Source organism: Anomaloglossus baeobatrachus, chromosome 9, assembly GCF_048569485.1.
Source record: "Anomaloglossus baeobatrachus isolate aAnoBae1 chromosome 9, aAnoBae1.hap1, whole genome shotgun sequence".
NCBI lineage: Eukaryota > Metazoa > Chordata > Amphibia > Anura > Aromobatidae > Anomaloglossus > Anomaloglossus baeobatrachus.
This window is the reverse complement of record NC_134361.1, coordinates 205,246,449-205,273,382: the sequence shown is the minus strand read 5'-3', so window position 1 is coordinate 205,273,382 and position 26,934 is coordinate 205,246,449. Positions and strand designations below refer to the sequence as shown.

The 26,934-nt window shown below is 50.3% G+C and overlaps 1 protein-coding gene across 2 annotated transcripts in view; it reads left to right on the top strand.

The window, feature by feature from the left end:
- Positions 1 to 5,198: 5,198 nt before the first annotated feature.
- The window catches only part of CDK9 (cyclin dependent kinase 9), a 36,677-nt gene continuing 14,941 nt past the window's right edge, over positions 5,199 to 26,934 (top strand). For both annotated transcript variants that reach the window (XM_075324305.1, XM_075324304.1), the window contains exons 1-2: positions 5,199 to 5,582; positions 14,012 to 14,093. In XM_075324305.1, the coding sequence (XP_075180420.1) occupies positions 5,491 to 5,582; positions 14,012 to 14,093 (174 nt within the window). In that variant the 5' untranslated portion in view covers positions 5,199 to 5,490. The remainder of the gene's footprint in view (positions 5,583 to 14,011; positions 14,094 to 26,934) is intronic.

Genomic DNA, 26,934 nt, shown 5'->3' with positions numbered 1-26,934 from the left:
TGAGGGTTTTTCTTACCTTAATTTTTGTGAACCTAAACCAGGAGAGGGTTAGTAAATAAATAAAAAAAAATAAAAATAATAATAATAAAAATAAATAAATAAAAAATAAAATATAAATAAATAAAATATATAAATAAAATAAATAAATAAATATTCAGCAGTGATGCTGTGCTTCTATTACACTTTTCCTCTGATTGTTCCTCTCTTAGTTTTGGCTACAAATATTGAGGTAAAAAACTCAATAAACTATATTATACTATGCTACTAATATACTATTACCTAGGCACTGTTTAGCGGTATTTTGCATGCATCGTATGGCATTATTATGTAGACACTAGTGTTATTGTGCATACATAACATCACCATACTTTGCATACATAATACAAACAGTGCTTAGAAAATAATGCCATCTTGGGCATATACAAGTATATTACCGTCATATAGTGTCCAGATAATAGCGTTAGAGCTGACAAAGTAAATTACCATACCGATTTTTGCAGGGGATATATTCTTCCCTACATGCTCTGCTACATAGCAGAACCTCAGAGGAAGCTCTGCAGCAGCTGAGGCATTGTTGTGATCATCCTTGATACGGTACTAACATCAGAATGCTGACCTCTAGTGGACACAGAATATAGTGCCATATTGTGCATACATAATACCATTACATGCCATATAGAGCACATAAAGCGCACAGCTGTAGCCCAGTGGTTTCAGTAATCAGTGGTCTTGGTACCCAGACTCCAGGGCTTGAATATATCAAAAGTTTAACTCCTTGAGATATCATTTGAAATTTTTTTAAAGGGTTAATGCCATCCAAATAGATGGCTATATGGTTGGATAGAGCTTGTAAAAATAAGCACTTTTGCAATTTACTGCTTGTTAAAATTTGCAGCCGTTCTTAAGATATTAACTTTTGTTCACAGCTCGTTGCCTAGGAGACCGACCACCGCTGTTGACTAGCTTGTAAGCACGGCGCTAAAGCAGGACAGGATTGGAAGGTAACTGAGCACTCCAGCTACAACACTGTGGTTACACACTCAATAGAAAAGAGAATGCAAGCACTGCTCATGTTCCGTCTAGCAGCAGTGGTCGGTCTCCAAGGCAACGAGCTGTAAACAAAAAGTGTCAATATCTCAGAAATGGCTGAAAATTTTAATAAGCGGTAAATTGCAAAATTGCTTGTATTTACAAGCACAATCCAACAATACTCAGTTCTGATTATGACAAATAATCCCTTTAAGTCATTTTTTTGGACCTTATCCTTCTTTTTGCCATGGAGGATTTTTCTGTTGCGCCATTATATGTTACGGTTGCTGCGAGCACTGGAGACTATGTCCAGATTTCTTGCTACTGCACATGTGCGAGCGCTGGAGACTAAGTCCAGATTTCTTGCTACTGCACATGTGCGAGCGCTGGAGACTAAGTCCAGATTTCTTGCTACTGCACATGTGCGAGCGCTGGAGACTAAGTCCAGATTTCTTGCTACTGCACATGTGCGAGCGCTGGAGACTAAGTCCAGATTTCTTGCTACTGCACATGTGCGAGCGCCGGAGACTAAGTCCTATCTTGGAGCCATTGCACATGTGCGGGTGACATCATCGCTGACACGAGGTCACATGTCTCTGACACCTTCTATGCCGATTGGTCGCTGGTCATGTGCTTGTGACGTCTTGCTCGGTGATAGGCCAGCATGACGTCACTCCTGTCGTTCTGGCAGCGGATTGGCTCTGGTGTCCTCCATCTTGGATGAGGCACAGAGTCTATATAAGACCCTGACACACGCCGCATGGCGCTCAGTCCTCTTGGTTCATGCATAAGAGTAGACGCTCTGTGCGCGTTCCTCTAGGCATTCCTCTGTCTATGCTAGGTGAGCGCTACCGGCAGGGTAGCGTTCTTATACCTTACAGCTTCGGCTGCTGTCTGTATCCTTACCTCTTAGGGGAGCGGACATAGGCAGGTGCCTGAGGCACATGGTCTGGCTGGGCTTGTGATTCGACTCGTAGGTGGACGTTGCCGCTAGGGTAACGTTCCTTATACTGCGTCTGGCAGTTCGTATCCTCGCACACTAGGGGAGCGAACAGAGGTAGGAGCTTTGTGCGGCTTACGCTGCTGTTCGTCTCTTTTGCACCACTAGAAGAGCGGACCTAGGTAGGTGCCATTTCGCACACATTACCTTTGTCTCTGTGATTATTAACAGAGATCATTCCACACACCCTCCAAGTAAGGGAGGAATTGCTTTACTTACTTATTATATCCTTCTGTGAGTTAACAGAGGTATTGCACTCTGCCATAGTCTGCAGCAGAGTCTTTGCACGGTGGACCCTGACTGTCTGATACTCCTGTAGGTTATTATCAGACAGCCCCCCGTAACATTATAAATGTCATGTTTGTCTTCAAGTGCACTCAAAAAAATTAACGCTAATAAAAAAACCTTACACCGGTGGGTCAGTGGTCTGCTTGAAAAGTGGAATTAATTAACCATGTACACATTGGTGAATGTAAACAAATGGAAAAAAAAAGTTTAAAAATGAGCAAAAAAAAAAAATGGATGGGAAGGGAAAAAAGGAAATGTACTTTCTCCCTGCCCCCTCTCCCTAAAAAAAAATCTAACATTCATATATGAATGAAAATTTGGGGGGGAGGTGTTGTAATACACCCTTTTCCAGTTATAAAGATTTCAATAAGACAAAAGAAAAAAAAAAAAAAAGAGTACACCCGACCTAAAATAACAAAGCCCAAAAAACAGTAAAGGCAGAATTGCTCAATGGGTCTTATGACTGTGCGGATGGAGGAAAGAGAAAGAAAGAGAGAAAGAAATAAAGAGAATGAGAGAAAGAAAGAGATAAAGAAACATTGAGAAGAGAGAAAGAAATAAAGAGAATGAGAGAAAGAAAGAGAAAAAGTGCCCAAAGTCTACTCATCGAATCCAGGCGGCACATACAGAATTACAAGCCCCGAGAGACCAGACTGTGGCAGCACAGCCCCCAGGAGGACGTGGAGGATGAGGCCCAATTCTTGCTGAGGAGTCCCAAATACTCCGCAGTGAGGGACTCACTTCAGGAGACTGTTTGCTCTAATCGCAGACTTCACCTCCATGGAGGAAGAAGAGAATCTGCGGACACTACTGGAGGAAGAGGAAAGTGCAGCGGCCATAGACTAAGAGGAGCCTGAAATGTCATGAACCTCTATCCTCCACCCTGGACGAGCCGCCATCCCCCCATCCTGGAGGAGCCTCCATCCCCCCACCCTGGAGTAGTCTCCATTCCCCCACCCTGGAGTAGTCTCCATCCCCCCACCCTGGATGAGCCTCCCCCCCCCTTCCCCGGATGAGCCTCTATCCCCACCCTGGAGTAGTCTCCATTCCCCCACCCTGGAGGAGCCTCCATCCCCCCACCCTGGATTAGTCTCCATCCTCCCATCCTGGAGGAACTTCCATCCCCCCACCCTGGAGGAGCCTCCATCTTCCCACCCTGGAGGAGCCTCCATTCCCCACCGTGGAGTAGTCTCCATCCTCCCATCCTGACGGTACTTCCATCCCCCCACCCTGGAGGAGCCTCCATCCTCCCACCCTAGAGGAGCCTCCATCCCCCCACCCTGGATGAGCCTCTATCCCCACACTGGAGTAGTCTCCATCCTCCCACCCTGGAGGAACTTCAATCCCCCCACCCTGGAGGGGCCTCCATCCTCCAATCCTAGAGGAGCCTCCATCCCCCCCACCCTGGATGAGCCTCTATCCCCACCCTGGATTAGTCTCCATCCTCCCACCCTGGAAAAGCCTCCATCCTCTCACCCTGGAGGAGCCTCCATCCTCCCATCCTGGAGAAGTTGCCATCCTTTCACCCTGGAGAAGCCGCCATCCTCCCACCTTGGAGAAGCCGCCATCCCCTCACCCTGGAGGAGCCTCTATCCCCACACCCTGGAGGAGCCTCCATCCCCACCCTGGAGTAGTCTCCATCCATCCATTCTGGAGTAGTCACCATCCTCCTATCCTGAAGGAGCTTCCATCCTCCCACCCTGGAGAAGTCTCCATCTCCCCACCCTGGAGGAGCCTCTATCCCCACACCCTGGATGAGCCACCATCCTCCCACCCTGGAGGAGCCTCCATACCCCCCCACCCTGGATTGTCCTCTATACCCCAACATGGACGAACCCCTAACCCCATTTTTACCACTTGCTTTGACAATGCCAACAAGTACTTAGACCTGTCAATAAAGCTATTTTTGAATTTGAGAAAGAGACAGAGAGAAAGGCTAGTTTCACACTTGCGTTGTGCGGCATCCGTCGCATTGCGTTGTGTGACGGATGTAACGAATGCGTGGCATACAGTGGCACTACTGATGCGATGGATCCTGAAAAACAACGGAATCCAATCAGGCTTTTTTTACAGCGATTTACTCAACTCAGTTGTGGAAAGATGGATCCGTCACAGGAATTGGTCAAATGACGGATTCTGACACCATAGGCTTCCATTATAAAAATGACGGACGCCGACGGAATCCTGCATATTGCGTTTTTTTGACGTTTTGGGAAGCGCAGAAAAACGCAACATGCTGCGTTCTGTCCGCCCGGCGGATGCAATGCAGTGTTGGCCGGTGGATACAACGCAAGGCCATCCGTCACAATGCGTCAATACAAGTCTATGGGAATCAGCGCACACCCGTTAACGGATTGCGACAGTTGCCAAACAACACAAGTGTGGAAAGAAAGAAAAAGGAAGGAAGGAAGTAAAGAAAGAAAAAGGAAGGAAGGAAGAAAGAAAGAAAAGAAGGAAGGAAGGAAGGAAAGAAAGAAAGAAAAAGGAAGGAAGGAAAGAAGGAAAGAAAGAAAGAAAAAGGAAGGAAGGAAAGAAGGAAAGAAAGAAAAAGGAAAGAAGGAAAGAAAGAAAAAGGAAAGAAGGAAAGAAAGAAAAAGGAAAGAAAGAAAAAGGAAGGAAGGAAAGAAAAAAAGAAAGAAAAAGGAAAGAAGGAAAGGAAAGAAAGAAGGAAGTAAAGAAGGAAAAGTAAGAAAGAAAATGTTCTCAAAAATGTCTGCTTTTAAAGGGCTTGTCCACCCATTATTGTGCAGCCTGTCGAGTTGGGCACACTGCTCTGCTTGACTCCGTGTAAAATGACTCTCGGCTTCCGTAGCACTGCCCCCAGCAGTAGTGACGTCACCAGAATACAAGCCCCGCCTCTTCTGTTGCTCTTTCCGCCCTGTTCTCTTGCCAGACTTCCGGTTTGGTTTTCTCCGCAGGTTCCGGAGGTTTCGTCCTCAGTTCACGGTCGGTCTCTGCGGCAGGATATCTCCGGTGTCCCCGGTGCAGCCCTCTCGCGCTCTCTCCTCTAAGCGCCTCTATTTGACCCGTCTGTGAAGCTTCTGGAAGCCTTCAGCCTGAACTCCTCAGCTCAGCACCGGGAGAGGCCGGGGGTCGGCGGCCTGTGCCCGGAATCTGACACCCGCGGCCCGTCCGGCTCGGAGCCTCCGCCCTCGGCTTCCTCAGGCTCGGCCATGGCGAAGAACTACGACTCGCTGGAGTTCCCGTACTGCGATGAGGTCTCCAAGTACGAGCGGCTGGCGAAGATCGGGCAGGGGACGTTCGGGTGAGTGATGGCGGCGGCTCGTATAGACCCGGGAGCGAGCGCCATTGTCCAGGGGGGATTGTATCAGCCAATCAGGGCTCAGCTTTCATATATAATGGCTAAAAATAACACCAATTTATTACAATAGATTGTTGCAATTTTTTTTTGTTTTGTGCTGAGCTGTAGTTTTGACTGATACTATTATGGGATGTACAGGACATTTTTGATCAGTTTTTTTTTTGTTTTTTTTTTAATTATATTATTGGAATGCTTGTGGCAAGACTATTATGGGATGTACAGGACATTATTGATCACTTTATTGTATTGGTCGTGGCAAGCGAAAAAATCCAGCTTCACATTTGGCTTTTCTTGTACAATATTTAAATCTATAAAGACTAAATACTTTATATTATTTTTATTGGATTTTTCACTGGGGTGTTGATGGCAATTTTGATGGTTTAAACTACATTGCGGGTTTCACTGGAGCACCGAGATGGCGGCACTTTTTTAAAGGGAACCTGTCGCCAGATTTGGCCCCTATAAGCTGCAGTCACCACCAGTGGGCTCTTATATATAACATTCCAGAATACTGTATATAAGAGCCCAGGCCGCAGTGTAGAATGTAAAAAAGACCTTATAATACTCATATGTGGGTTGGTGCTGGTCCGATGGTCGGCGCTGCTCTCGGGTCGGCGCCGTCCTCCTTCCTAGCTCCGTGTGGATGACACGTCCTTTGTCATCCGCACAGAGACCTCCATTGCGCTTCTGCACCCATGAACTTTTGATTTGCTCGGCTGAGGGCAACTCAAACTATTATGGTGCGGTTGGGCTTTGACCTTTTATCGCGCCTGCACATTGCAGTACTTTGCCCTCAAATTGTGCAGGAGCGCAATGGAAGCCTCTGTGTGGATGACATAGGACGCATGATCCACACGGAGCTATAGAGGAGGCATCGGACCTAAGAGTAGTGATGCCCATTGGACCCGACCGCCTCCTAGGTGGCGGTCGGGTCCAATGGGCATCACTAATCTTAGATCTGGTGACTCTATAGCGCCGTGTGGATGATGCGTGTGGATGATGCGTCTTATGTCAGTATAAGGCTGTGTGCACACAATATGGTTTTTTGTTTTTTTTCTTCCTTTTTTTTTCTTGCTGATTTTAATCAATCTGCAAGGGAAACCGCATCCCAGCAAAGTCTATGAAAATCCTTTCTTGCTGTGCACACGTTGCACTTTTTTTCCCTTGCAAATTTTGTTTTGACTTGTGAATTGTTTGGGTTTTTTTCCAGCATTTTTCCAATCAAAATGCATAAAAAGGCACTGAAAAACTCATAAAAAGTGTGTGTTTCCTGCCAAAAGATGCTGTCTTTGGTGGAGACTTTCTGCACCTAAAACTGCATCTCTTAGGCTACTTTCACACATCAGTTTTTCCATCAGGCACAATCCGGAAAAAAAGTGGTAAAACTGATCCGGCACCAGATACGTTTTATCCCCATTGATTTGTATTAGCGCCGGATTGTGCCTTATGGCCTTGCGTTGCTCCGGCTTTTGCCGGATCCGTCGTAATGGCTAATGCATCGGCCGGATGCAACGTCTCTTATAATGTTTTTTGTCTCTGATGAGAATGCTCCAATTTATTGGAACAAACGGATCCAGCAAAAAAACAAAACAAAACGGATGCACCGGGTCCGTCAAAAAAAAGGAGCCGGCGCATCCGTTTTTGCATATTCTGCGCCAGATCCATTGCATCAGGCACACGCCGGATTGTGCCTGATGCCGAAAGTGTCTCCCTGATGCAACGGATCCGGCGCAGAATATGCAAAAAACGATGCGCCGTATCCTTTTTTTTTTTTTTTACGGATCCGGTGCATCTGTTTTTGCATCCGTTTCGTCCTTTTTTTTTTTTTTTTTGCTGGATCAGTTTGTTCCAATAAATTGGAGCATTCTCAGTTCACAAAAACGGGATCTGGTGGTCATAGGCTTCCATTGTAAATCGCGCAATGTGGGTTTTTTTTTTTTGTCAGAGACAAAAAACATTACAAGAGACGTTCCATCCGGCCGTTGCATTAGCCAATTACGACGGATCCGGCAAAAGCTGGATGCAACTCTAGGCCATCAGGCACAATCCGGCGCTAATACAAATCAATGGGGATAAAACAGATCCGGCGCCGGATCAGTTTTATCAGTTTTTTTCCGGATTGTGCCTGATGGAAAAACTGATGTGTGAAAGTAGCCCTAGCAGAAAAAAAATGCACGTTTTTAGCCTCATTTTTACATTTTTCGATGCTTTTTTGATGTATTGAGATGGGGAAAAACGCACTTCAGGATTCTCATATACTTTGCTGGGTTGCTTTTTCCCTTGCAGATTGATTAAATTCTGCAGAGCCTAAAGCTCAGTGGTGATGGCCGCAGCTTATAGGGGTGAAATCTTCTGACAGGTTCCCTTTTTAAAGGGGTCACCTATCTATAGTATGGTCTGTACTGATGAATTCCAGCCGGGCCACTCCATTGTGGGGCGTCAGTGAACAATTGGGCACCTCAAATTCCTAAATCGTTTCTAAGAAAGATGTTCCTTCTCTTTAAAGATTTATTTTCTGGTGTCTCAAGACTTTCCCAAATACTGCAAACAATTGTTAAATGCTATAGAAGGGGAATCCAAGTCACTGGAGAATCTCATTTTAATCAGTAAACACTTAGAATGCTAATCCAATCGCCTTTATGATAACACTATTTACTGCTCCAAATAACATAATAATCCAATCTGATCTGTGATCCTTTCCTCTAGAAATTCTGCTTTGTCCTCTGCTCATTGGCATTAAGCTTCCTGGATGAGGGATTACCATAGAAAATACTGAAGAATGTGTTAATCATGGAGTTGAGGCCATTTGTAGGATTACATTTGTTTACAAATTGTATCATTGTGCTCCGTACAGTGGGATCTCACCTGTCTCTTTGTGAACAATTAGAACCTTTGAATCTCTTTTGTTTACATTTACACTGTTTAGCTTTGATTATTATGTTATTTGGAGACACAGTAAATACTATTAACATAAAGACAATTGGATTAGCAGTCTAAAGGTACCATCACACTAAAGGCCCCGTCACACTAAGCAACATCGCTAGCAACATCGCTGGTAACGAACAACTTTTGTGACGTTGCTAGCGATGTTGCTGTGTGTGACATCCAGCAACAACCTGGCCCCTGCTGTGAGGTCGTTGGTTGTTGCTGAATGTCCTGGGCCATTTTTTAGTTGTTGCTGTCCTGCTGTGAAGCACAGATCGCTGTGTGTGACAGCGAGACAGCAACAACTAAATGTGCAGGCAGCAGGAGCCGGCTTCTGCAGAGGCTGGTAACCAATGTAAACATCGGGTAACCAAGAAGCCCTGTCCTTGGTTACCCGATATTTACCTTTGATACCAGCCTCCTCCGCTCTCACTGCCTGTGCTGCCGGCTCCAGCTCTGTGCACATGTAGCTGCAGCACACATCAGGTAATTAACCCGATGTGTGCTGTAACTAGGAGAGCAAGGAGCCAGCGCTCAGTGTGCGCTGCTCCCTGCTCTGTGCACATTTAGCTGCAGCACACATCGGGTTAATTAACCCCATGTGTGCTGTAACTAGGAGAGCAAGGAGCCAGCGCTAAGCATTGTGCGCTGCTCCCTGCTCTGTGCACATTTAGCTGCAGGACACATCAGGCAATTAACCCGATGTGTGCTGTAACTAGGAGAGCAAGGAGCCAGCGCTCAGTGTGCGCTGCTCCCTGCTCTGTGCACATTTAGCTGCAGCACACATCGGGTTAATTAACCCCATGTGTGCTGTAACTAGGAGACTGGGGGCTGGTCACTGGTTGCTGGTGAGCTCACCAGCAACTCGTGTAGCCACGCTCCAGCGATCCCTGCCAGGTCAGGTTGCTGGTGGGATCGCTGGAGCGTCGCAGTGTGACAGCTCACCAGCAACCTCCTAGCAACTTACCAGCGATCCCTATCGTTGTTGGGATCGCTGGTAAGTTGCTTAGTGTGACTGGACCTTAAAGGTCCAGTCACACTAAGCAACTTACCAGCGATCCCAACAACGATAGGGATCGCTGGTAAGTTGCTAGGAGGTTGCTGGTGAGCTGTCACACTGCGACGCTCCAGCGATCCCACCAGCAACCTGACCTGGCAGGGATCGCTGGAGCGTGGCTACACGAGTTGCTGGTGAGCTCACCAGCAACCAGTGACCAGCCCCCAGTCTCCTAGTTACAGCACACATCAGGTTAATTAACCCGATGTGTGCTGCAGCTAAATGTGCACAGAGCAGGGAGCAGCGCACACTGCTTAGTGCTGGCTCCTTGCTCTCCTAGTTACAGCACACATCGGGTTAATTGCCTGATGTGTGCTGCAGCTACATGTGCACAGAGCAGGAGCCGGCAGCACAGGCAGTGAGAGCGGAGGAGTCTGGTATCAAAGGTAAATATCGGGTAACCAAGGACAGGGCTTCTTGGTTACCCGATGTTTACATTAGTTACCAGCCTCAGCAGAAGCCGGCTCCTGCTCACTGCACATTAGTTGTTGCTGTCTCGCTGTCACACACAGCGATCTGTGCTTCACAGCAGGACAGCAACAACTAAAAAATGGCCCAGGACATTCAGCAACAACCAACGACCTCACAGCAGGGGCCAGGTTGTTGCTGGATGTCACACACAGCAACATCGCTAGCAACGTCACAAAAGTTGTTCGTTACCAGCGATGTTGCTAGCGATGTTGCTTAGTGTGACGGGGCCTTAAAGGTCCAGTCACACTAAGCAACTTACCAGGGATCCCAAAAATGATGCGACCTGATAGGGATCGCAGGTAAGTCGCTGGGAGGTCGCAGGTGAGATGTCACACAGTCAGATCTTACCAGCGATGCAGGAACGATACAGGTCGCAGTAGCGACCTGTATAACGATCTCGGCAGTCACTGTGACCCTGTCACACAGTGTCAAACACAGCGATGTGTCCTGCCCAGCAGAACATCGCCTTTGAAGAAAATTACCTGGACCATTCAGCAATGACCGGCGACCTCACAGCAGGGGCCTGATCGCTGGTAGATGTCACACATAACGAGATCGCTAACGGGATCGCTACTGCGTCACCAAAACGGTGACTCAGCTGCGATCTCGCTAGCGATCTCGTTATGTGTGACAGTACCTTAAGGGTAAGTTCACACAGTGCGTTTTTCGCGGCGTTTTTGCGCAGTTTTCGGGTGCGTTTTTGCTCAGAAAACTGCTTGACTTTGCTTCCCCAGCAAAGTCTGAGTTTTCATTTTTGCTGTCTGCACACAGCGTTTTTTTTCAGCTGCGTTTTTGTGGTGCCACAAAAACGCAGCATGTCAATGATTCCCGCGTTTTTCACTGCGTTTTTCATCCATTGAGTGCAATGGGATGTTGAAAGACGCAATGAGTAACGCAAATAGCTGCGTTTTGGTGCGTTTCTAAGACCAAAAACGCAGCTATAAACGCAGGAGGTGGGTAGTAAAGTGACGTGTACAGGAAGAGGATTCCTTCTGTCAGTATATACAGAAGCGTGAATCCACCCGGTACAGTCACCGCTGCTTCCACCTCCCGTCCTGTGCATGTATGCTGCCGTGCAGCGCCATGTCTGGGCGGGAGGTGGAAGCGGCTGCGAAAACAAAAGTGAACAGTAGAAAAAAAAAAGTTATACTCACCTGTCTGCAGACTCCCGGTGCCATGCCCGCTCCCATCTCCTCTCACGGTATCGCTGCTCCGGGTGTGTGCAGTCTCTCCGGGCAGTACGATAGATGCAGGACCTGGCGATGGATCACCTGATGCAGTCACCTGACACATCAGGTGATCGTAAGTATCGCGGTGACGCGGGCACCCGGCCGGTTTAAGCTATCAGCGGATGCGTCAGGAGACTTCATCCCTGATTACCGGCAGCTGCTGCAGCGATCGGACAGGATCAGACTCCCGCCCCATCGCTGCAGGAGCTGCCGGTAATCAGCACATAAGTGAGTATTTTTTTTTTTTTATTTTTTTTTTGCACCGATGCATCTGCTGATTGTATAATCGGCTTTTGTACAATCAGCTGATGTGTGATGTGCTTCAGCCCCTAGAACCTGACACATCATCTGATCGCTTTGCCTTCCAGCAAACCGATCAGATGATATTGGATCCGGATTGAACGGCGCGGGACCCTTGACCCAGGATTACTGCGGAGGGGGGGTTCTTTATTTCAATAAAGATGGAGTCACTAATTGTGTTGTGTTTTATTTCTAATAAAAATATTTTTTTGTGTGCTGTTTTTTTTTTATCTTTACTAGAAATTCATGGTGGCCATGTCTAATATTGGCGTGACACCATGAATTTCAGGCTTAGGGCCAGCTATACGGCTAGCCCTAACCCCATTATTACCCAGCGAGCCATCCGGCATCAGGGCAGCTGGAAGAGTTGGATACAGCGCCAGAAGATGGCGCTTCTATGAAAGCGCCATTTTCTGGGGTGGCTGCGGGACTGCAATTCACAGCGGGGGTGCCCAGAAAGCATGGGCACCCTGCACTGTGGATTCCAATCCCCAGCTGCCTAGTTGTACCCGGCTAGACTCAAAAATTGGGCGAAGCCCACGTCATTTTTTTTTAAAAAATTATTTCATGAAATTCATGAAATAATTAAAAAAAAAAAAAAGGGCTTCCCTATATTTTTGGTTCCCAGCCGGGTACAAATAGGCAGCTGGGGGTTGGGGGCAGCCTGTACCTGCCTGCTGTACCCGGATAGCATACAAAAATATGGCGAAGCCCACGTCATTTTTTTTGTTTGGGGGGGGGCAAAGAAATCCTGCATACAGTCCTGGAAGGAGGATGCTGAGCCTAAGTGTTCGACAGCTGCTGTCTGCTCTCCTGCATACACTATTGGATGGAGGATGCTGAGCCTTGTAGGTCTGCTCCCCCTGACTCTCCCTCAAGCATACAGTCCTGGATGGAGTATGCTGAGCCTTGTAGTTCTGCAGCTGTCTGCTCTTCTGCATACACTAGTGGAGAATGAAGAACATATTGAAGAAGGAAATGACATCAGACCTTTTTTTTTTTGTTCACTGATAAAAAACGCATAAAGACGCAGTGAGCAAAAACGCACCAAATCGCGGCAAAATGCGTGCGTTTTTTGACGCGGGTGCGTTTTTGCCGCAAAAAAACGCACAAAAACGCAGCATCAAAAAAACGCAGTGTGTGAACCTAGCCTAAGTAGTATTAACATAAAGACGATTGGATTAGCAGTCTAAACGTTTAGTGATGCTAATGATTCATCTGTGACTTGGTTTCGCCTTCCATAGTATGTATACTACTTTGTTTGTTTGCAGTATTTGAGAAAGAGTGGAGACATAAATCACTAAAGAGAAGGAAAATCCTTTTTTTTTTCCTCCAGAACCCATAACCGCACCTCGATGTAAAGGTGCTGTCATGGTTCAGAAAAAAAACACATTACCGGTAAGTAGTTATGAATTTTCTGAGTGTGTCTGTTCTTACAAAAGACTATCCATTGTATAGGTGATAAATGTCTGCTCCGTGGAGTCCGTGGGCGGTCCTAGTAGGGATGAGTCCCATTATTATTACTAGGGATGAGTCCCATTATTATTACAAGGGATGAGTCCGTGGACGGTCCTAGTAGGGATGAGTCCCATTATTATTACTAGGGATGAGTCCAGTGGGCGGTCCTAGTAGGGATGAGTCCCATTATTATTACTAGGGATGAGTCCGTGGGCGGTCCTAGTAGGGATGAGTCCCATTATTATTACTAGGGATGAGTCCGTGGGCGGTCCTAGTAGGGATGAGTCCCATTATTATTACTAGGAATGAGTCCAGTGGGCGGTCCTAGTAGGGATGAGTCCCATTATTATTACTAGGGGAGTCCAGTGGGCGGTCCTAGTAGGGATGAGTCCCATTATTACTAGGGAACAGTCCAGTGGGCGGTTTTAGTAGGGATGATGAGTCCCATTATTATTGCTAGGGATGAGTCCAGTGGGCGGTCCTAGTAGGGATGAGTCCAGTGGGCGGTCCTAGTAGTTTTTTCCAGCACCCATGACAGCACCACGATGTAATGGTGCTGTCATGGGTTCAGAAAAAACACATTACCGGTAAGTAATTACGTTTTTTCCAGCACCACCCTTACATCGTGGTGCTGTCATGGGTTCAGAAAAAAACACATTACCGGTAAGCGGTTATGAATTTTCTGAGTGTGTCCGTTCTTACAAAAGACTATCCATTGTATAGGTGATAAATGTCTGATCTGTGGAGTCCGACCTCAGGCGTCCCGCTGCTCTCCACAATGCGAGCGTAGTATTGTGCATGTGCTGTTATTGCTCCATTCACTTTTCGGACATTAGGCCCCTTAGAAGTGTATGGAGTGGTGGTTATCCATCTCACGTCTTGTCTTTGTATTATTGCACATATGTGACCTGCTGCTTTTTTTTTCTTTTTAGTGAAGTGTTCAAGGCCAAACATCGACAGACTGGGAAGAAGGTGGCGTTGAAGAAAGTTTTGATGGAGAATGAAAAAGAAGGGGTAAGCGGAAGAATGGGAATGTATGGGTTTCCAAGAGGGAACCTGTCACGTTCCTGCAGTGCAATCTATGGAGAGCACAGTAGAAGCCGAGCAGATTAATGTCTGGGTTTGTTTTTTGGAGGGGGGGGGGGAGATTCAGTATAACCTGTAATTTATTCATTGAGAACGCTGAAACAAGTCAAGTGGGTGGTCCTGCCAGGGATGAGTCCCATTATTGCTAGGGATGAATCCAGTGGGTGGTCCTGCTACGAATGAGTCCCATTATTATTACTGTATCCAATGGGCAGTCCTGGTAAGGATGAGTCAAGTTAGTGGTCCTGCTAGGGATGAGTCCGATTATTATTGCTGGGGAGGAGTCCGGTGGGGCGGTCCTGCTGGGGAGGAGTCCGGTGGGGCGGTCCTGCTGGGGAGGAGTCCGGTGGGGCGGTCCTGCTGGGGAGGAGTCCGGTGGGGCGGTCCTGCTGGGGAGGAGTCCGGTGGGGCGGTCCTGCTGGGGAGGAGTCCCATTATTATTATTATTACTGAGTCCAGTGGGTGGTCCTGCTAGTGATTGACAACTATTTCTGAAGTCATAAATGGAAAATTGGCAATCGCTGACTAGGACCGGCCACTGGACTGGGATTTCAATGAATAACATATGGCTTGTGCTGCCACTCCCGACCCCCCCAAAAAAATGTCTATAACATCCCGCTCGCAGATCATACCATGTGTTAGATTCTCTTTACGTTCTTCATCAGATTTGTGCAGTTTGTTCATTTCTTTGTCGCTCCATTGGGAGACCCAGACAATTGGGTGTATAGCTTCTGCCTCTGGAGGCCATACAAAGTATTACACTTTAAAAAGTGTAACCCCTCCCCTCTGCCTATACACCCTCCCGTGGACCACGGGCTCCTCAGTTTTATGCTTTGTGTGGAAGGAGGCACACATCCACTCATGCATTCTCATACTTAGTTATGTCGGTTGGAAGAAAAGAGGGCCCCCACGGGGCCCCCGGCATGTTCCCTTCTCACCCCACTATGGCGGCGGTGTTGTTAAGGTTGAGGTACCCATTGCGGGTACAGAGGCTGGAGCCACATGCCGTCTCCTTCACCATCCCTTATGCGGCTCTGGGAGAAGTGGGATCCTGAGCGGTCATCCATTTGCTGGGACCGTGCTCCATCCGCAGCCCCTGGTGGAACCTGCCGGACCGGAGCCTCTTCAACCCCAGGGACCGGGCCCTGCAACTTAAAGGTACTCTGTGTCCCCATAGGGGACCGTACAGAGAGCGCACCTTCTTCCCGGAAGCCGCGGTAGTTGTAAAACTGAGGAGGCCGGTGGACTTCCGCGCCGACCGTGCCTGCTTGTCGGGCGCGGCCTCAAATTTAGTCCCCGGCTTCACCGCGGCCTAGTCGCGAAAATCCCGCCCCCAGGCCTGCCTGTCAGGGGTAAGGGCGGGATTACCGACATGACGTCGGATGTGAGGGCTGGAGCATCCTGCATGTCTTCCTCCCCCCTCACTGACCACTGTGGGGACCCCAGATTCCCGCTCTTTGCTGGCGCCGCCCTCGGCCCCACTCCTCCCCCGAGAGCTCCGGCGGCCATTTTCTGGCATTCTGCCGGTGGACGCTTCTCAGTGAACAGAGCTCGGCGGCTCCGGGGGATCCAAGACAGGGAATCTGGAGGACACACTCTGCTCGTTAGCGGTCGGTAAGCCACACCGATCACCCGGTGCTGGCCCCCCTAGGGTGCCGGAATAGATACATATATATATAATAGATATATACCGTGTTTCCCCGAAAGTAAGGCCCTGTCTTACATTAATTTTACCCCCAAAAGTCCCACCCTGCCTTACTTTCGGGGGAGGCCTTACATTGGAAAAAAATGACAATCCTCCCCCCTGCAGCCTCCCCATTGTTTGAGAGTCTGGCATCCACCCCATCCTCCCCCCTGCAGCCTCCCCATACAGTGGTTCTGCCCCCCACTCTGCCACCACACACACTGACACATACGGTACCGGTACAGCCCCACACGGCACCCACACACATATCGTACCGGTACCGTACACACACACACACTGACACATACAGCCCCATACGGCACCCATACACATACCATACACATACCATACACATACCGTACACATACCGTACACATACCGTACACATACCGTACACATACCGTACACATACCGTACACATACCGTACACATACCGTACACACACACACAGACACACACAGAGAGAGTTTCGGAACTTACCGTTACTTTCCTTCTGTTTCGATCTCCTCTGCGGTGCCGGGGGGACGATTCAGATGCCAGGGACGCTGGACCAATCGGAGCGAGCAGGCGGTGACGTCGCGGCTGATTTCGGCCAATCAGCTGCGAGCCGGCTGACTGGCCAATCGCAGCTCGAGCTGAGGGCCAATCAGCTGCGAGCCGGCTGACTGGCCAATCGCAGCTCGAGCTGAGGGCCAATCAGCTGCGAGCCGGCTGACTGGCCAATCACAGCTCGAGCTGATGGCCAGCAGGGAGCCTTGCGGGGGCCATTCATCGGAGACGGACCACGGGTGGCACGAGGCTGGAGAAGGCCTGGATGGAGCGAGGGAACAGCGGCAAGTTCCTGTACTGTCCCCAGTGACCCCACCCATATGCGGCCTTACATTCCCCGGGCCCCCCGCTACCCTGCCTTACAATCGGGGGGTGCCCTACATTGGCGGACCCCCCCGAAACCCACACCCTGCCTTACTTTCGGGGGGGTCCTACTTTCGGGGAAACACGGTATATCTGTTTGGTCAGGCTGTATACCCTTTTCCCATATACCCTCAGTGGTCACTCTCCTAGGAGACAACAGCATGTCGTCCATAAGGAGCAAAGCTACTAAGGCACAGGTTTTTTTCGCGGCCTGTACCTCTTGTTGGGCTATGTTGCCTGCGGGATCCACCTACCCCCACTGTGAGCAATGCTCGACTCCTGCCACGCTTGCTCAGCCGGAGCCTCGGGCATTCTAAGCTCCTTGAGGCATTGCAGTCCAGACCGGACCTTTCACAGGCCCCGGCCCCTGTTAGCTTGTCTCCTCCAGGCCCCTCTCGGTCCGCGCCGCAGCGCGCTCCCAGGTTAGCCCCTAGGTCTCAGGCGGAGGACTCCTGCCCGGATCGCAGTCCCAGACCGGCTAAGCGGTCTCGCTGGGACTCTTCCCCGACTTCTTCACGCTGCTCGGGTTCCCAGCTTGAGGACTCTCAGGAAGACGAGGCGGACGTGGGAGCTCAGGGCTCTGACCCTGGCTTCGCCCTTAACCTTGATACACCTGAGGGGGACGCCTTAGTAAATGATCTTATCTCGTCCATCAACCAGGTGTTGGATCTCTCACCCCCGCCTCCTCCTGTAGAGGAGTCTGCTTCTCAGCAGGAGAAACACCAGTTTCTGTTCCCCAAACGTACGCGTAATACGTTTTTTGATCACTCTAACTTCAGGGATGCTGTCCAGAAGCCCAGAGCGGTCCCGGACAAGCGCTTTGCTAAACTGCACACTGACACGCGTTATCCCTTTCCATCTGAAGTCGTTAAGGGTTGGGCTCACTCTCCCAAGGTGGATCCTCCAGTCTCTAGATTGGCGGCTAGGTCCGTTGTGTCTGTTGCAGATGGCTCATCCCTGAAGGATGCCACTGACAGACAGAGCTCTTGGTGAAGTCCATCTATGAGGCCACGGGCGCGTCTTTCGCCCCGGCCTTTGCAGCCGTGTGGGCTCTCCAAGCTATCTCGGCATGTCTGACTGAGATTAATGCTGTCACACGGAATTCTGCTCCGCATGTTTCGTCTTTGACCTCTCAGGCATCAGCCTTTTCGTCCTACGCCATGAACGCCGTCCTGGACTCCGCTAGCCGTACGGCCGTGGCATCCGCTAACTCCGTGGTAGTCCGCAGGGCCATGTGGCTGCGCGAATGGAAAGCAGACTCTGCTTCCAAAAGGTTCTTAACTGGTTTGCCCTTTTCTGGCGACCGTTTATTTGGCGAACGATTGGATGAGATTATTAAGGAATCCAAGGGAAAGGACTCCTCCTTACCCCAGTCCAAACCTAAGAGACCTCAGCAGAGAAAAATCCAATCGAGGTTTCGGTCCTTTCGTCCCTCCGCCAAGCCCCAATCCTCTTCGTCCAACCGACCGGAGAAAGGCCAGAGGAACTCCTATGCGTGGCGGTCCAAGTCACGCCCCCAAAAGGCCGCAGGAGGCACTGCCTCCAAGACGGCCTCCTCATGTCTCTCGGCCTCCCCTAGCCGCATCCTCGGTCGGTGGCAGGCTCTCCCGCTTTGGCGACGCCTGGTGGCCACATGTTCAAGACCGATGGGTGAGAGACATTCTGTCTCATGGTTACAGGATAGAGTTCAGCTCTCGTCCTGCGGCTCGTTTCTTCAGAACCTCTCCGCCCCCCCGCTCAGGCCGACGCACTTTTTTAGGCAGTGGACGCTCTAAAGATAGGAGTTGTGATCCCCGTTCCCCTTCAGTAACGTGGTCGCGGATTTTACTCCAACTTGTTCGTGGTGCCAAAAAAGGACGGGTCATTCCGTCCCGTTCTGGACCTCAAGCTACTCAACAGACATGTGAGAACCAGACTGTTTCGGATGGAATCTCTCCGCTCGGTCATCGCCTCGATGTCACAAGGAGACTTCCTAGCATCGATCGACATCAAGGATGCTTATCTCCATGTGCTGATCGCACCCGAACATCAATGTTTCCTGCGTTTCGCCATCGGGGACGAACACCTTCAGTTCGTGGCATTGCCTTTCGGCCTGGCGACAGCCCCACGGGTTTTCACCAAAGTCATGCATCCGTCGTGGCGGTCCTGCATTCTCAGGGCCACTCGGTGATCCCCTACTTAGACGATCTCCTAGTCAGGGCCCCTTCTCGGGTGGCGTGTCAACAAAGCCTTTCCGTCGCTCTGGCGACTCTCCAGCAGTTCGGGTGGATCATCAACTTCCCGAAATCCAAGTTGACACCGACCCAATCACTGACTTACCTCGGGATGGAGTTTCATACACAGCCAGCGTTAGTCAAGCTTCCAAGCGACAAACTGCTTTCTCTGCAGGCAGGGGTGCAATCACTTCTTCGGAGTCAGTCACACCCCTTAAGGCGCCTCATGCACTTCCTGGGGAAGATGGTGGCAGCTATGGAGGCAGTGCCGTTCGCGCAATTCCATCTACGGCCACTCCAATGGGACATTCTCCGCAAATGGGACAAGAGTGCGGCTTCCCTCGACAAGAACGTCTCTCTTTCCCTTGCAACCAAGACGTCACTTCAGTGGTGGCTCCTACCCACCTCTCTGTCGCGGGGAAAATCCTTCCTACCCCCAACCTGGGCTGTGGTCACCACGGACGCGAGCCTGTCAGGTTGGGGAGCGGTTTTTCTCCACCACAGGGCTCAAGGAACCTGGACTCCGATAGAATCGTCCTTTCAGATCAATATCCTGGAGATAAGGGCAGTATATCTAGCCCTATTGGCTTTCCATCGGTGGCTGGAGGGCAGGCAGATCCGTATCCAGTCGGACAACGCCACTGCCGTCGCCTACATCAACCACCAAGGCGGCACTCGCAGTCGTCAAGCCTTCCAGGAAGTCCGGCGGATTCTGCAGTGGGTGGAAGACACAGCTTCCACCATCTCCGCAGTTCACATTCCGGGCGTAGAAAACTGGGAAACAGATTTTCTTTGTCGCTCTATTGGGAGACCCAGACAATTGGGTGTATAGGCTATGCCTCCGGAGGCCGCACAAAGTATTACACTTAAAAGTGTTAAGCCCCTCCCCTTCTGCCTATACACCCCCCGTGCTCCCACGGGCTCCTCAGTTTTTTGCTTTGTGCGAAGGAGGTCAGACACGCACGCACAGCTCCATAGATGGGTCAGCAGCAGCTGCTGACCATGTCGGATGGAAGAAAAGTGGGCCCATATAGGGCCCCCAGCATGCTCCCTTCTCACCCCACTCTTGTCGGCGGTGTTGTTAAGGTTGAGGTATCCATTGCGGGTACGGAGGCTGGAGCCCACATGCTGCTTTCCTTCCCCATCCCCCTCAGGGCTCTGGGTGAAGTGGGATCTTACCGGTCTCCAGGCACTGAGACCGTGCTCCATCCACAGCTCCTAAGACTCTGCTGGATAGGAGCCGGGTATCGTTCAGGGACATGGCCCTGCTACTTGAAGGTACTCTGTGTCCCTGTGGGGACCGCGCACAGCAACACTCCAGCATTGCTGGGTGTGCTAGTGCACCGGGGACCGCGGCGCTGACCGGGTTAATGTGCCATTACACACTCAGCGTCGCTGAGTGTGTTTATGTAGGGGGACTACCGTACTACCGCCGCCGCCATGTTTTTAACACTGAGGCGCGGCTGGGACTTGTAGTGCGCCGGGGACTTCCGCGCGGCCGCGCTTTTATGGCAGCCGCGCTCATTACTTGAGTCCCCGGCTTGTACGGCCTAGTGTTTCCTCCTCCCGCCCACAGCCCTGACAGGCAGGGGAAGGGCGGGACGCTTTACAGACGAGCTGCAGTGAGGGCTGGAGCATGCTTTGCATACTCCACTCCCCTCACTGCACTGTGAGGCACCAGTTCCCGCACTTTCTAAGGGTCACGCCCACGGCTTCCTCCTCTCTCAGGACGCCGGCAGCCGTGCCATTACACACTCAGCATCGCTGAGTGTGTTTATGTAGGGAGACTACCGCGCTGACCGCCGCCGCCATGTTTTGACACTGAGGCGCGGCTGGGACTTGTAGTGCGCCGGGGACTTCCGCGCGGCCGCGCTTTTACGGCGGCCGCGTTTATTACTCGAGTCCCCGGCTTTTGCGGCCTAGTCTTTCTTCCTCCCGCCCACAGCCCTGACAAGCAGGGGAAGGGCGGGACGCTGCACAGGATGAGCAGCACTGAGGGCTGGAGCATGCTTTGCATACTCCACCCCCCTCACTGTCCTCTCCTCAGAAGCCGGCAGCCATTCCTGTCAGCTCCTTGAATGCTGCAGAGGGGGACAAATTCTGACAGACCCAGGCAGGGACCCTGGTGGCCTCACAACCGCTTTATGCGGGGGGTATGCAGCATCTGTGGTGCTAGCCACATTTGTGCAGGAGTGTAATTTTAAATCATATGTTTATAAGATATGCTTTACACTGTATGGTGCACAGTTGATTCTGTATATATATTGTGTTGCTCAGGGAAGTCAACAGCATGGCGCCCATAAAAGGCAGGGGTGCCAAACCACAGGCTTACTATGCTGCCTGCGCCGCATGTACGACCCCTCTGCCGGCAGGATCCACTGAGCAATCCAGACCGGTATCTCAGCACAGGGGCACTGTTGAATCATTGCTCCCTGGCCCACCTCAGTTGGACCAGAGGTCTCCCCGGGGTGTCTCATAGATCCCAGAGTGAGGTCTCTGATACAGACCCCAGCCCCTGACCGTCTAAGCGAGCTCGCTGGGAAATTCCCTCGACATCTTCATATTGGTCAGGGTCTCAGCGGGGGGAATCCCTGGATGATGAAGCGGAGACAGCTGATCAGGATTCTGATCCTGAGGCCGCTCTCAATCTTTTTTTTTTTTTTTTTTAAATTCTTTATTTTAAAGCCAAACTCGTATCAAACAATACATCTCCTGCTCCCAACTGGGACGCAGGTATTATTACAGAAATGACGGTAGAATATATACAAACAATAAGCACACATATGCAATTCCCATCCCCGCTACTACTCAAGTCTGGCCCAGTTTACATATTTTATAAGCCGACCCAACCTAATGTAAGTAGGAAGAAGAGCGAAAAAAAAGAGAAATCAAGCCTGAGAAAAGATTGAAGGATTGTAGAGAAAGAAAGAAATAGAGAGGGGTAGGAGAAGAGAGCAGGAGAGAAGATCAGGGAGTAGTGTAGAGAGGAAGAAAGAGAGGGGGAGAAAGAATGCGAGAAGAAAGAAAAAAAAAAAAAAAAAAAAAAAAAAAAGGGGGGAGGGGTGGAGGAGGATAATTCACGAATCCTGAGGTTCAGAGAACAAGTCCGCGTACTCCGCCGAGTAGGTGAACTCCATCCATGGGAACCATGTCCTATAAAAGTCTTCCTGGCGATCATTAATAGAGGATGTCAAATCCTCCATATACATCAGATCGTTAATCCGCGAAACCCACTGTGTCACCGTGGGGGGGGTATTAGACTTCCAACCAAGCGGAATGCAAGACCTGGCAGACATGACCAGAAATCTAAGCAAAGATCTCCTATATTTAGAGACCGGGAGTTCGGATAGCTGTAGAATGAATAGCTCCGGACCCATTTTTTCAGTAGTACCGGTCACTCGTCTGATTACCTCCCCCACTTCTGACCAAAACCGCTGCAGAGAAGGGCAAGACCAAAAAATGTGCATAAAATCACCCTCCCCCTGACCGCATCTCCAACAAACCGGGTCAACTGAGGGAAACATTCTATGTAGTCTGGTCGGGACCCTGTACCACCTGGCCAACAATTTGTAATTAGCTTCCAACAGTCTGGAACTGATCGAAGTTCTATGTGCTAGCTGGAGGATGTTGTTTCTTTGTGAGTCGGATAAGCTAATCCCCAGGTCCCTCTCCCACTGCAAAAGGTAAGCCGGGGGGGGCAAGTCCCCCGGATCTGATAACATGTTGTATACCAAGGATAGAGAGTGCCGCAAGACTCCCCCTCCCAGGCACAACTTTTCAAATCCCGTAGGAGGTCCGGCATATCGACTGAAGTGAGGGAGGGAGTGCATGTAGTGCCTCATCTGCATAGCCCTCCAATCCCCCAAGGGGCCCGGAGGCAAGAAGCCCCGAATATCCGCTAGTGAAAACCAATCCCCCTCTCTACCCAGATGACAAGCTCTGAATTTGCCCCCCTGAACCCACCCCCTGAAGACCGGGTCCAAGAGACCAGGACGGAATTCCGGGTCGCCCAACACGGGTGTCATAGGGGAAGGCACTGGCAAAAGGAGTCGTCTGACCTCCCTTCTCGAACAACATTCAACAGTGGCGCCGATGGTAGGATGAGATCTCAGAGCAGGCAGGGAGAGGTTCAAAAGCCAGGGGATGGCCGGGAGATGTATTTCCGAGAAGCTCTGTTCTAGGGCCACCCACGGCTTTGTGCTGGAATGGCGGCACCAGTCCAATACCCTAACCATATGCGTGGCCAAATAGTACTTTTTAAGGTCTGGGATACCCAGGCCACCCCTAATCTTAGGTCTGCACAAAAGAGACCGGGAGAGTCTCGCCGGTTTGTTGGCCCAGATAAATTTGATCTGTAAAGAGGCCAGTTCCTTGAAGAAAGAGCTAGGGATCCTAATCGGCAAGGATTGAAAGAGGTATAAGAGACGTGGCAGGATATTCATCTTCAGTATTGCACATCTCCCGAACCATGTGAAGTAGCCCTTCCCCCAGTTAGCGCAGTCTTTTCTAATTGATTGCAGGAGCGGGTGAAAATTCAACTTGTAAATTTGACTAGAGTCCGCAGCCAACTGGACGCCCAAATACTTCAAGGACTGGCTAGCCCACCTAAACTCGAACGCGGATTGTAGCGATGTGACTTGCTCAGGAGGAAGAGATATATTTAGGGCCTCCGATTTTGACATATTAATTCTAAAGTTAGATAGAGAGGAGTATGTTTCCAACTCTCTCAGAAGATTAGGGAGGGAAACCCGAGGGTTGGTAATGAAAAAAAGCAAATCGTCCGCATAAGCCGCGATTTTATAAGTAGAACCAGAGACGTTAGGGCCCGAAATGTTAATGTTGCCTCTGATCCGACTGAGCAGGGGTTCCAGAGTCAATATGAAAATCAAGGGCGAGAGAGGACAACCCTGTCTTGTTCCATTGCGAATGGGGAATCTCTCTGAAAGGAGACCGTTCACTCTGACTGCTGCCGAAGGGATGCTGTACAGGGAACATATCCAAGTAAGCATCCTACTCCCCAGCCCCACAGCCCGCAGGACCTCCTCCATAAAAATCCAGTTAACTCTGTCGAACGCTTTTTCTGCGTCGGTCGACAGAAGCATCAAAGGCAGCCCATCGGATTTAGCCTTGTGTATTATGTTCAACGCCTTAGTCGTGTTGTCCCTTGCTTCCCTACCCGCCATGAACCCGGCCTGGTCAGGGTGAACAATCTCCCCAAGCAAAGGGGTGAGTCTATCCGAAAGAATCCTAGTGAAGAGCTTCAGGTCTGTGTTGAGGAGGGAAATGGGTCGGTAACTAGAGCACAACGAAGGATCTTTGCCCTCTTTAGGGATGACAACTATATTAGCAGCTAGGGTATCCCTTGGCAAGGGAGCAGCTCCAGAATGTGGGCCATAATTGAATGCTGAAAGAAATGGGGAAATCAAAATGGAATCCAACTTTTTGTAATAGAGCAGAGGGAAACCATCCGGGCCAGGAGCCTTGCCTGTGGGGGATTTTTTAAGTGCAGACCAGTAATCCTCCTCCGAGATGGGTCTTTCCAGCTCGGCCGCAGCCTCCGGCTTGAGATGTCCCAAGCCGGAGTCCGCGATGTACATCCGTATACGGCTACGCAACTCCGTCCTGGCCCCCTCAGACCGCCCCTCATCAATTGCATAGAGGGCAGTAAAGAAATCTTTAAAAGCGGAGGCAATGTCTTTCGGCAAAGTAGCCCACCTATCTCCCGCGATGTGCACCTTAGAGACATATCCTCTCGCTCTCTGAGTCCTCAGAGCTCTAGCCAGGGTCCTGCCACTCTTATTGCCAAATTCATAGAAATGCCGTCTACACCTAGCCAATGTTCCCCTAGCTTTACAGCATAGTAGGGTCCTCAGTTCCTCCCTCTTCTTGACCAAAATGGCCCCCACATCCCCTCCCAGAGACCCCTTGTGAATTGCCTCCAGCTCTCTAATGTCTGCCAAAAGGGATGTAGCCCTAGCTTCTCTTTCTCTCTTCAAGCGTGCCCCATGTTTGATAAACAGACCCCTCGCCACACATTTATGTGCCTCCCAGACTATGCCCGGGGACACCTCCCCCCCCCCCCCCACTGCCACTGAAATATTCCCTCAAGGCATCCCTTATTTCCTGCATTGTCACCGGTTCGTCGAGTAGCGAAGTGTTCAGGGTCCACTGACTCTGCCTCCCGATGGGGTAGCCGAGGGATAGAGTTATTGTGATCAAGGCGTGATCAGAGAATGATATGCACTCGATTGAGGAAGCCACCAGAGAATGTAGATCCCCATGTTTAAGGAAAATGAGGTCTAACCTGGAGTAGCAATCATGCGCTGCCGAGTAAAATGAAAAATCTTTGTCTGATGGGTGCATCAATCGCCAAGTGTCTATTAGTTGATGATCATGTAAACCCCGTCGCAAGCGACGTAGTGCCGAATGTGGCACACTGGACACCCCTTTGGAGCTATCCCTCGGCGGCTCCAACACAACATTAAAGTCGCCCCCAAAGACCAGAGTACCCTCAGAGAATTCCTCTATCTGCTCAAGGTAACGCAGCAATGTAGGGCATTGACCCGAATTTGGCAAGTAGACCGCCACAAAAGTGAAAGTCTGTGTAGCAATGCGTCCCTTAAGCATCAGAAGCCTTCCCTGATCATCCGATCGAGAGTCCAACAGTTCCCATGGGAGCGTACTGGACATTAAGATGCTCGTGCCCCTGGATCTAGAGTCGGGGGAGGGTGAATGATGCACTACAGGATACCTTCTATCAGCAAGTTTGTATGGTTTTGCCTTACAGTAGTGTGTTTCTTGGAGGAAAGCGACCTGAATTCTGTTTTTCCATAGTAGGTTCAGGAGAATAGACCGTTTCTCCGGGCTGTGAAGACCCTTAACATTCAGTGAGCCCACCTGAAGCTCGGCTTGTTTCTGCTTCGTCATACTCCGTCACTGACCTCTGGAAAAACGAACAACAAATTACACCCCAGCAAAAAAAAAAAAAAAAAACCCGAGGGGAAGAAAAGGAGGGGGGGAAACGGATGAGTGGAAGAGGGAGAGTAGAGAGGATGTAGATAAGCGAAAGCAGAGACCCTTTAGCAGGGGAAAGAGAAAGAAGTATGAGAGCAAAAAGTGGAAAGGCCGAGAGTGGAAAAGCAGCAGTTTTGCCGCACGCAGTACCAGGGACCAGCCCAGAAACTGCTTAGGGATAGTTAGGGACAAGAACTGACATGTGGCCAGAGCTCCAACCCGCGCCTCACTTATGTATGCTTAGTGACCCGGACCCCGATCAAACGAGGAGGGTCTGTTAACTTAACCTCCCGCGGTCCCACCCACCCAAGACGGAAATGCAAACACCCCCCCCCGCCCCCCCCACAAACGACCCAACGTCAACAGATTAAAGTTACATTGAACGTAAGTCAGTACGCTGTGGTCTGTTGGGCCCATCAAACGGCCAGAACCCTTGCCAGCGGAGCAAGGAGGTCAGGGGACACCCCCAGGCAACCCCCAACCATACTCCTCTCCCGACCACCCAGCCATCACTTTGGTCACTTCCCCGACCCATCAACAACCGAGAGATTTCATGACCCTCCAAGATCATCACAGTGGGAGGATTGGACGTCATCCCTCCTCCTTCGCCGTCCAGTTGGGGCCTGAGGTTCCCACTCCATCCAGTCCGGGATTGAGCAGTCTGGTATTCCAAGAAAGTCATACAACTTTGAAAGCTCAGAGTGCCTCCTCAATGGGAACACGGTGTCCCCCTTGCGGACAATTAGATGAAAGGGGTGGCCCCATCTGTACGAGGCGCCTGCCTCCTTGATTTTGAGCAAAAGGGGGTGAAGCAACCGTCTCATATATAATGTGCGGCCAGAGACATCCGGGAATAGCTTCACCACAGCCCCATCTACTTCCACGGAGCCACGCGACCAGGCTCCCTGAAGAATCCTCTCTCTGTCCCCATAGTAATGCAAGCGAC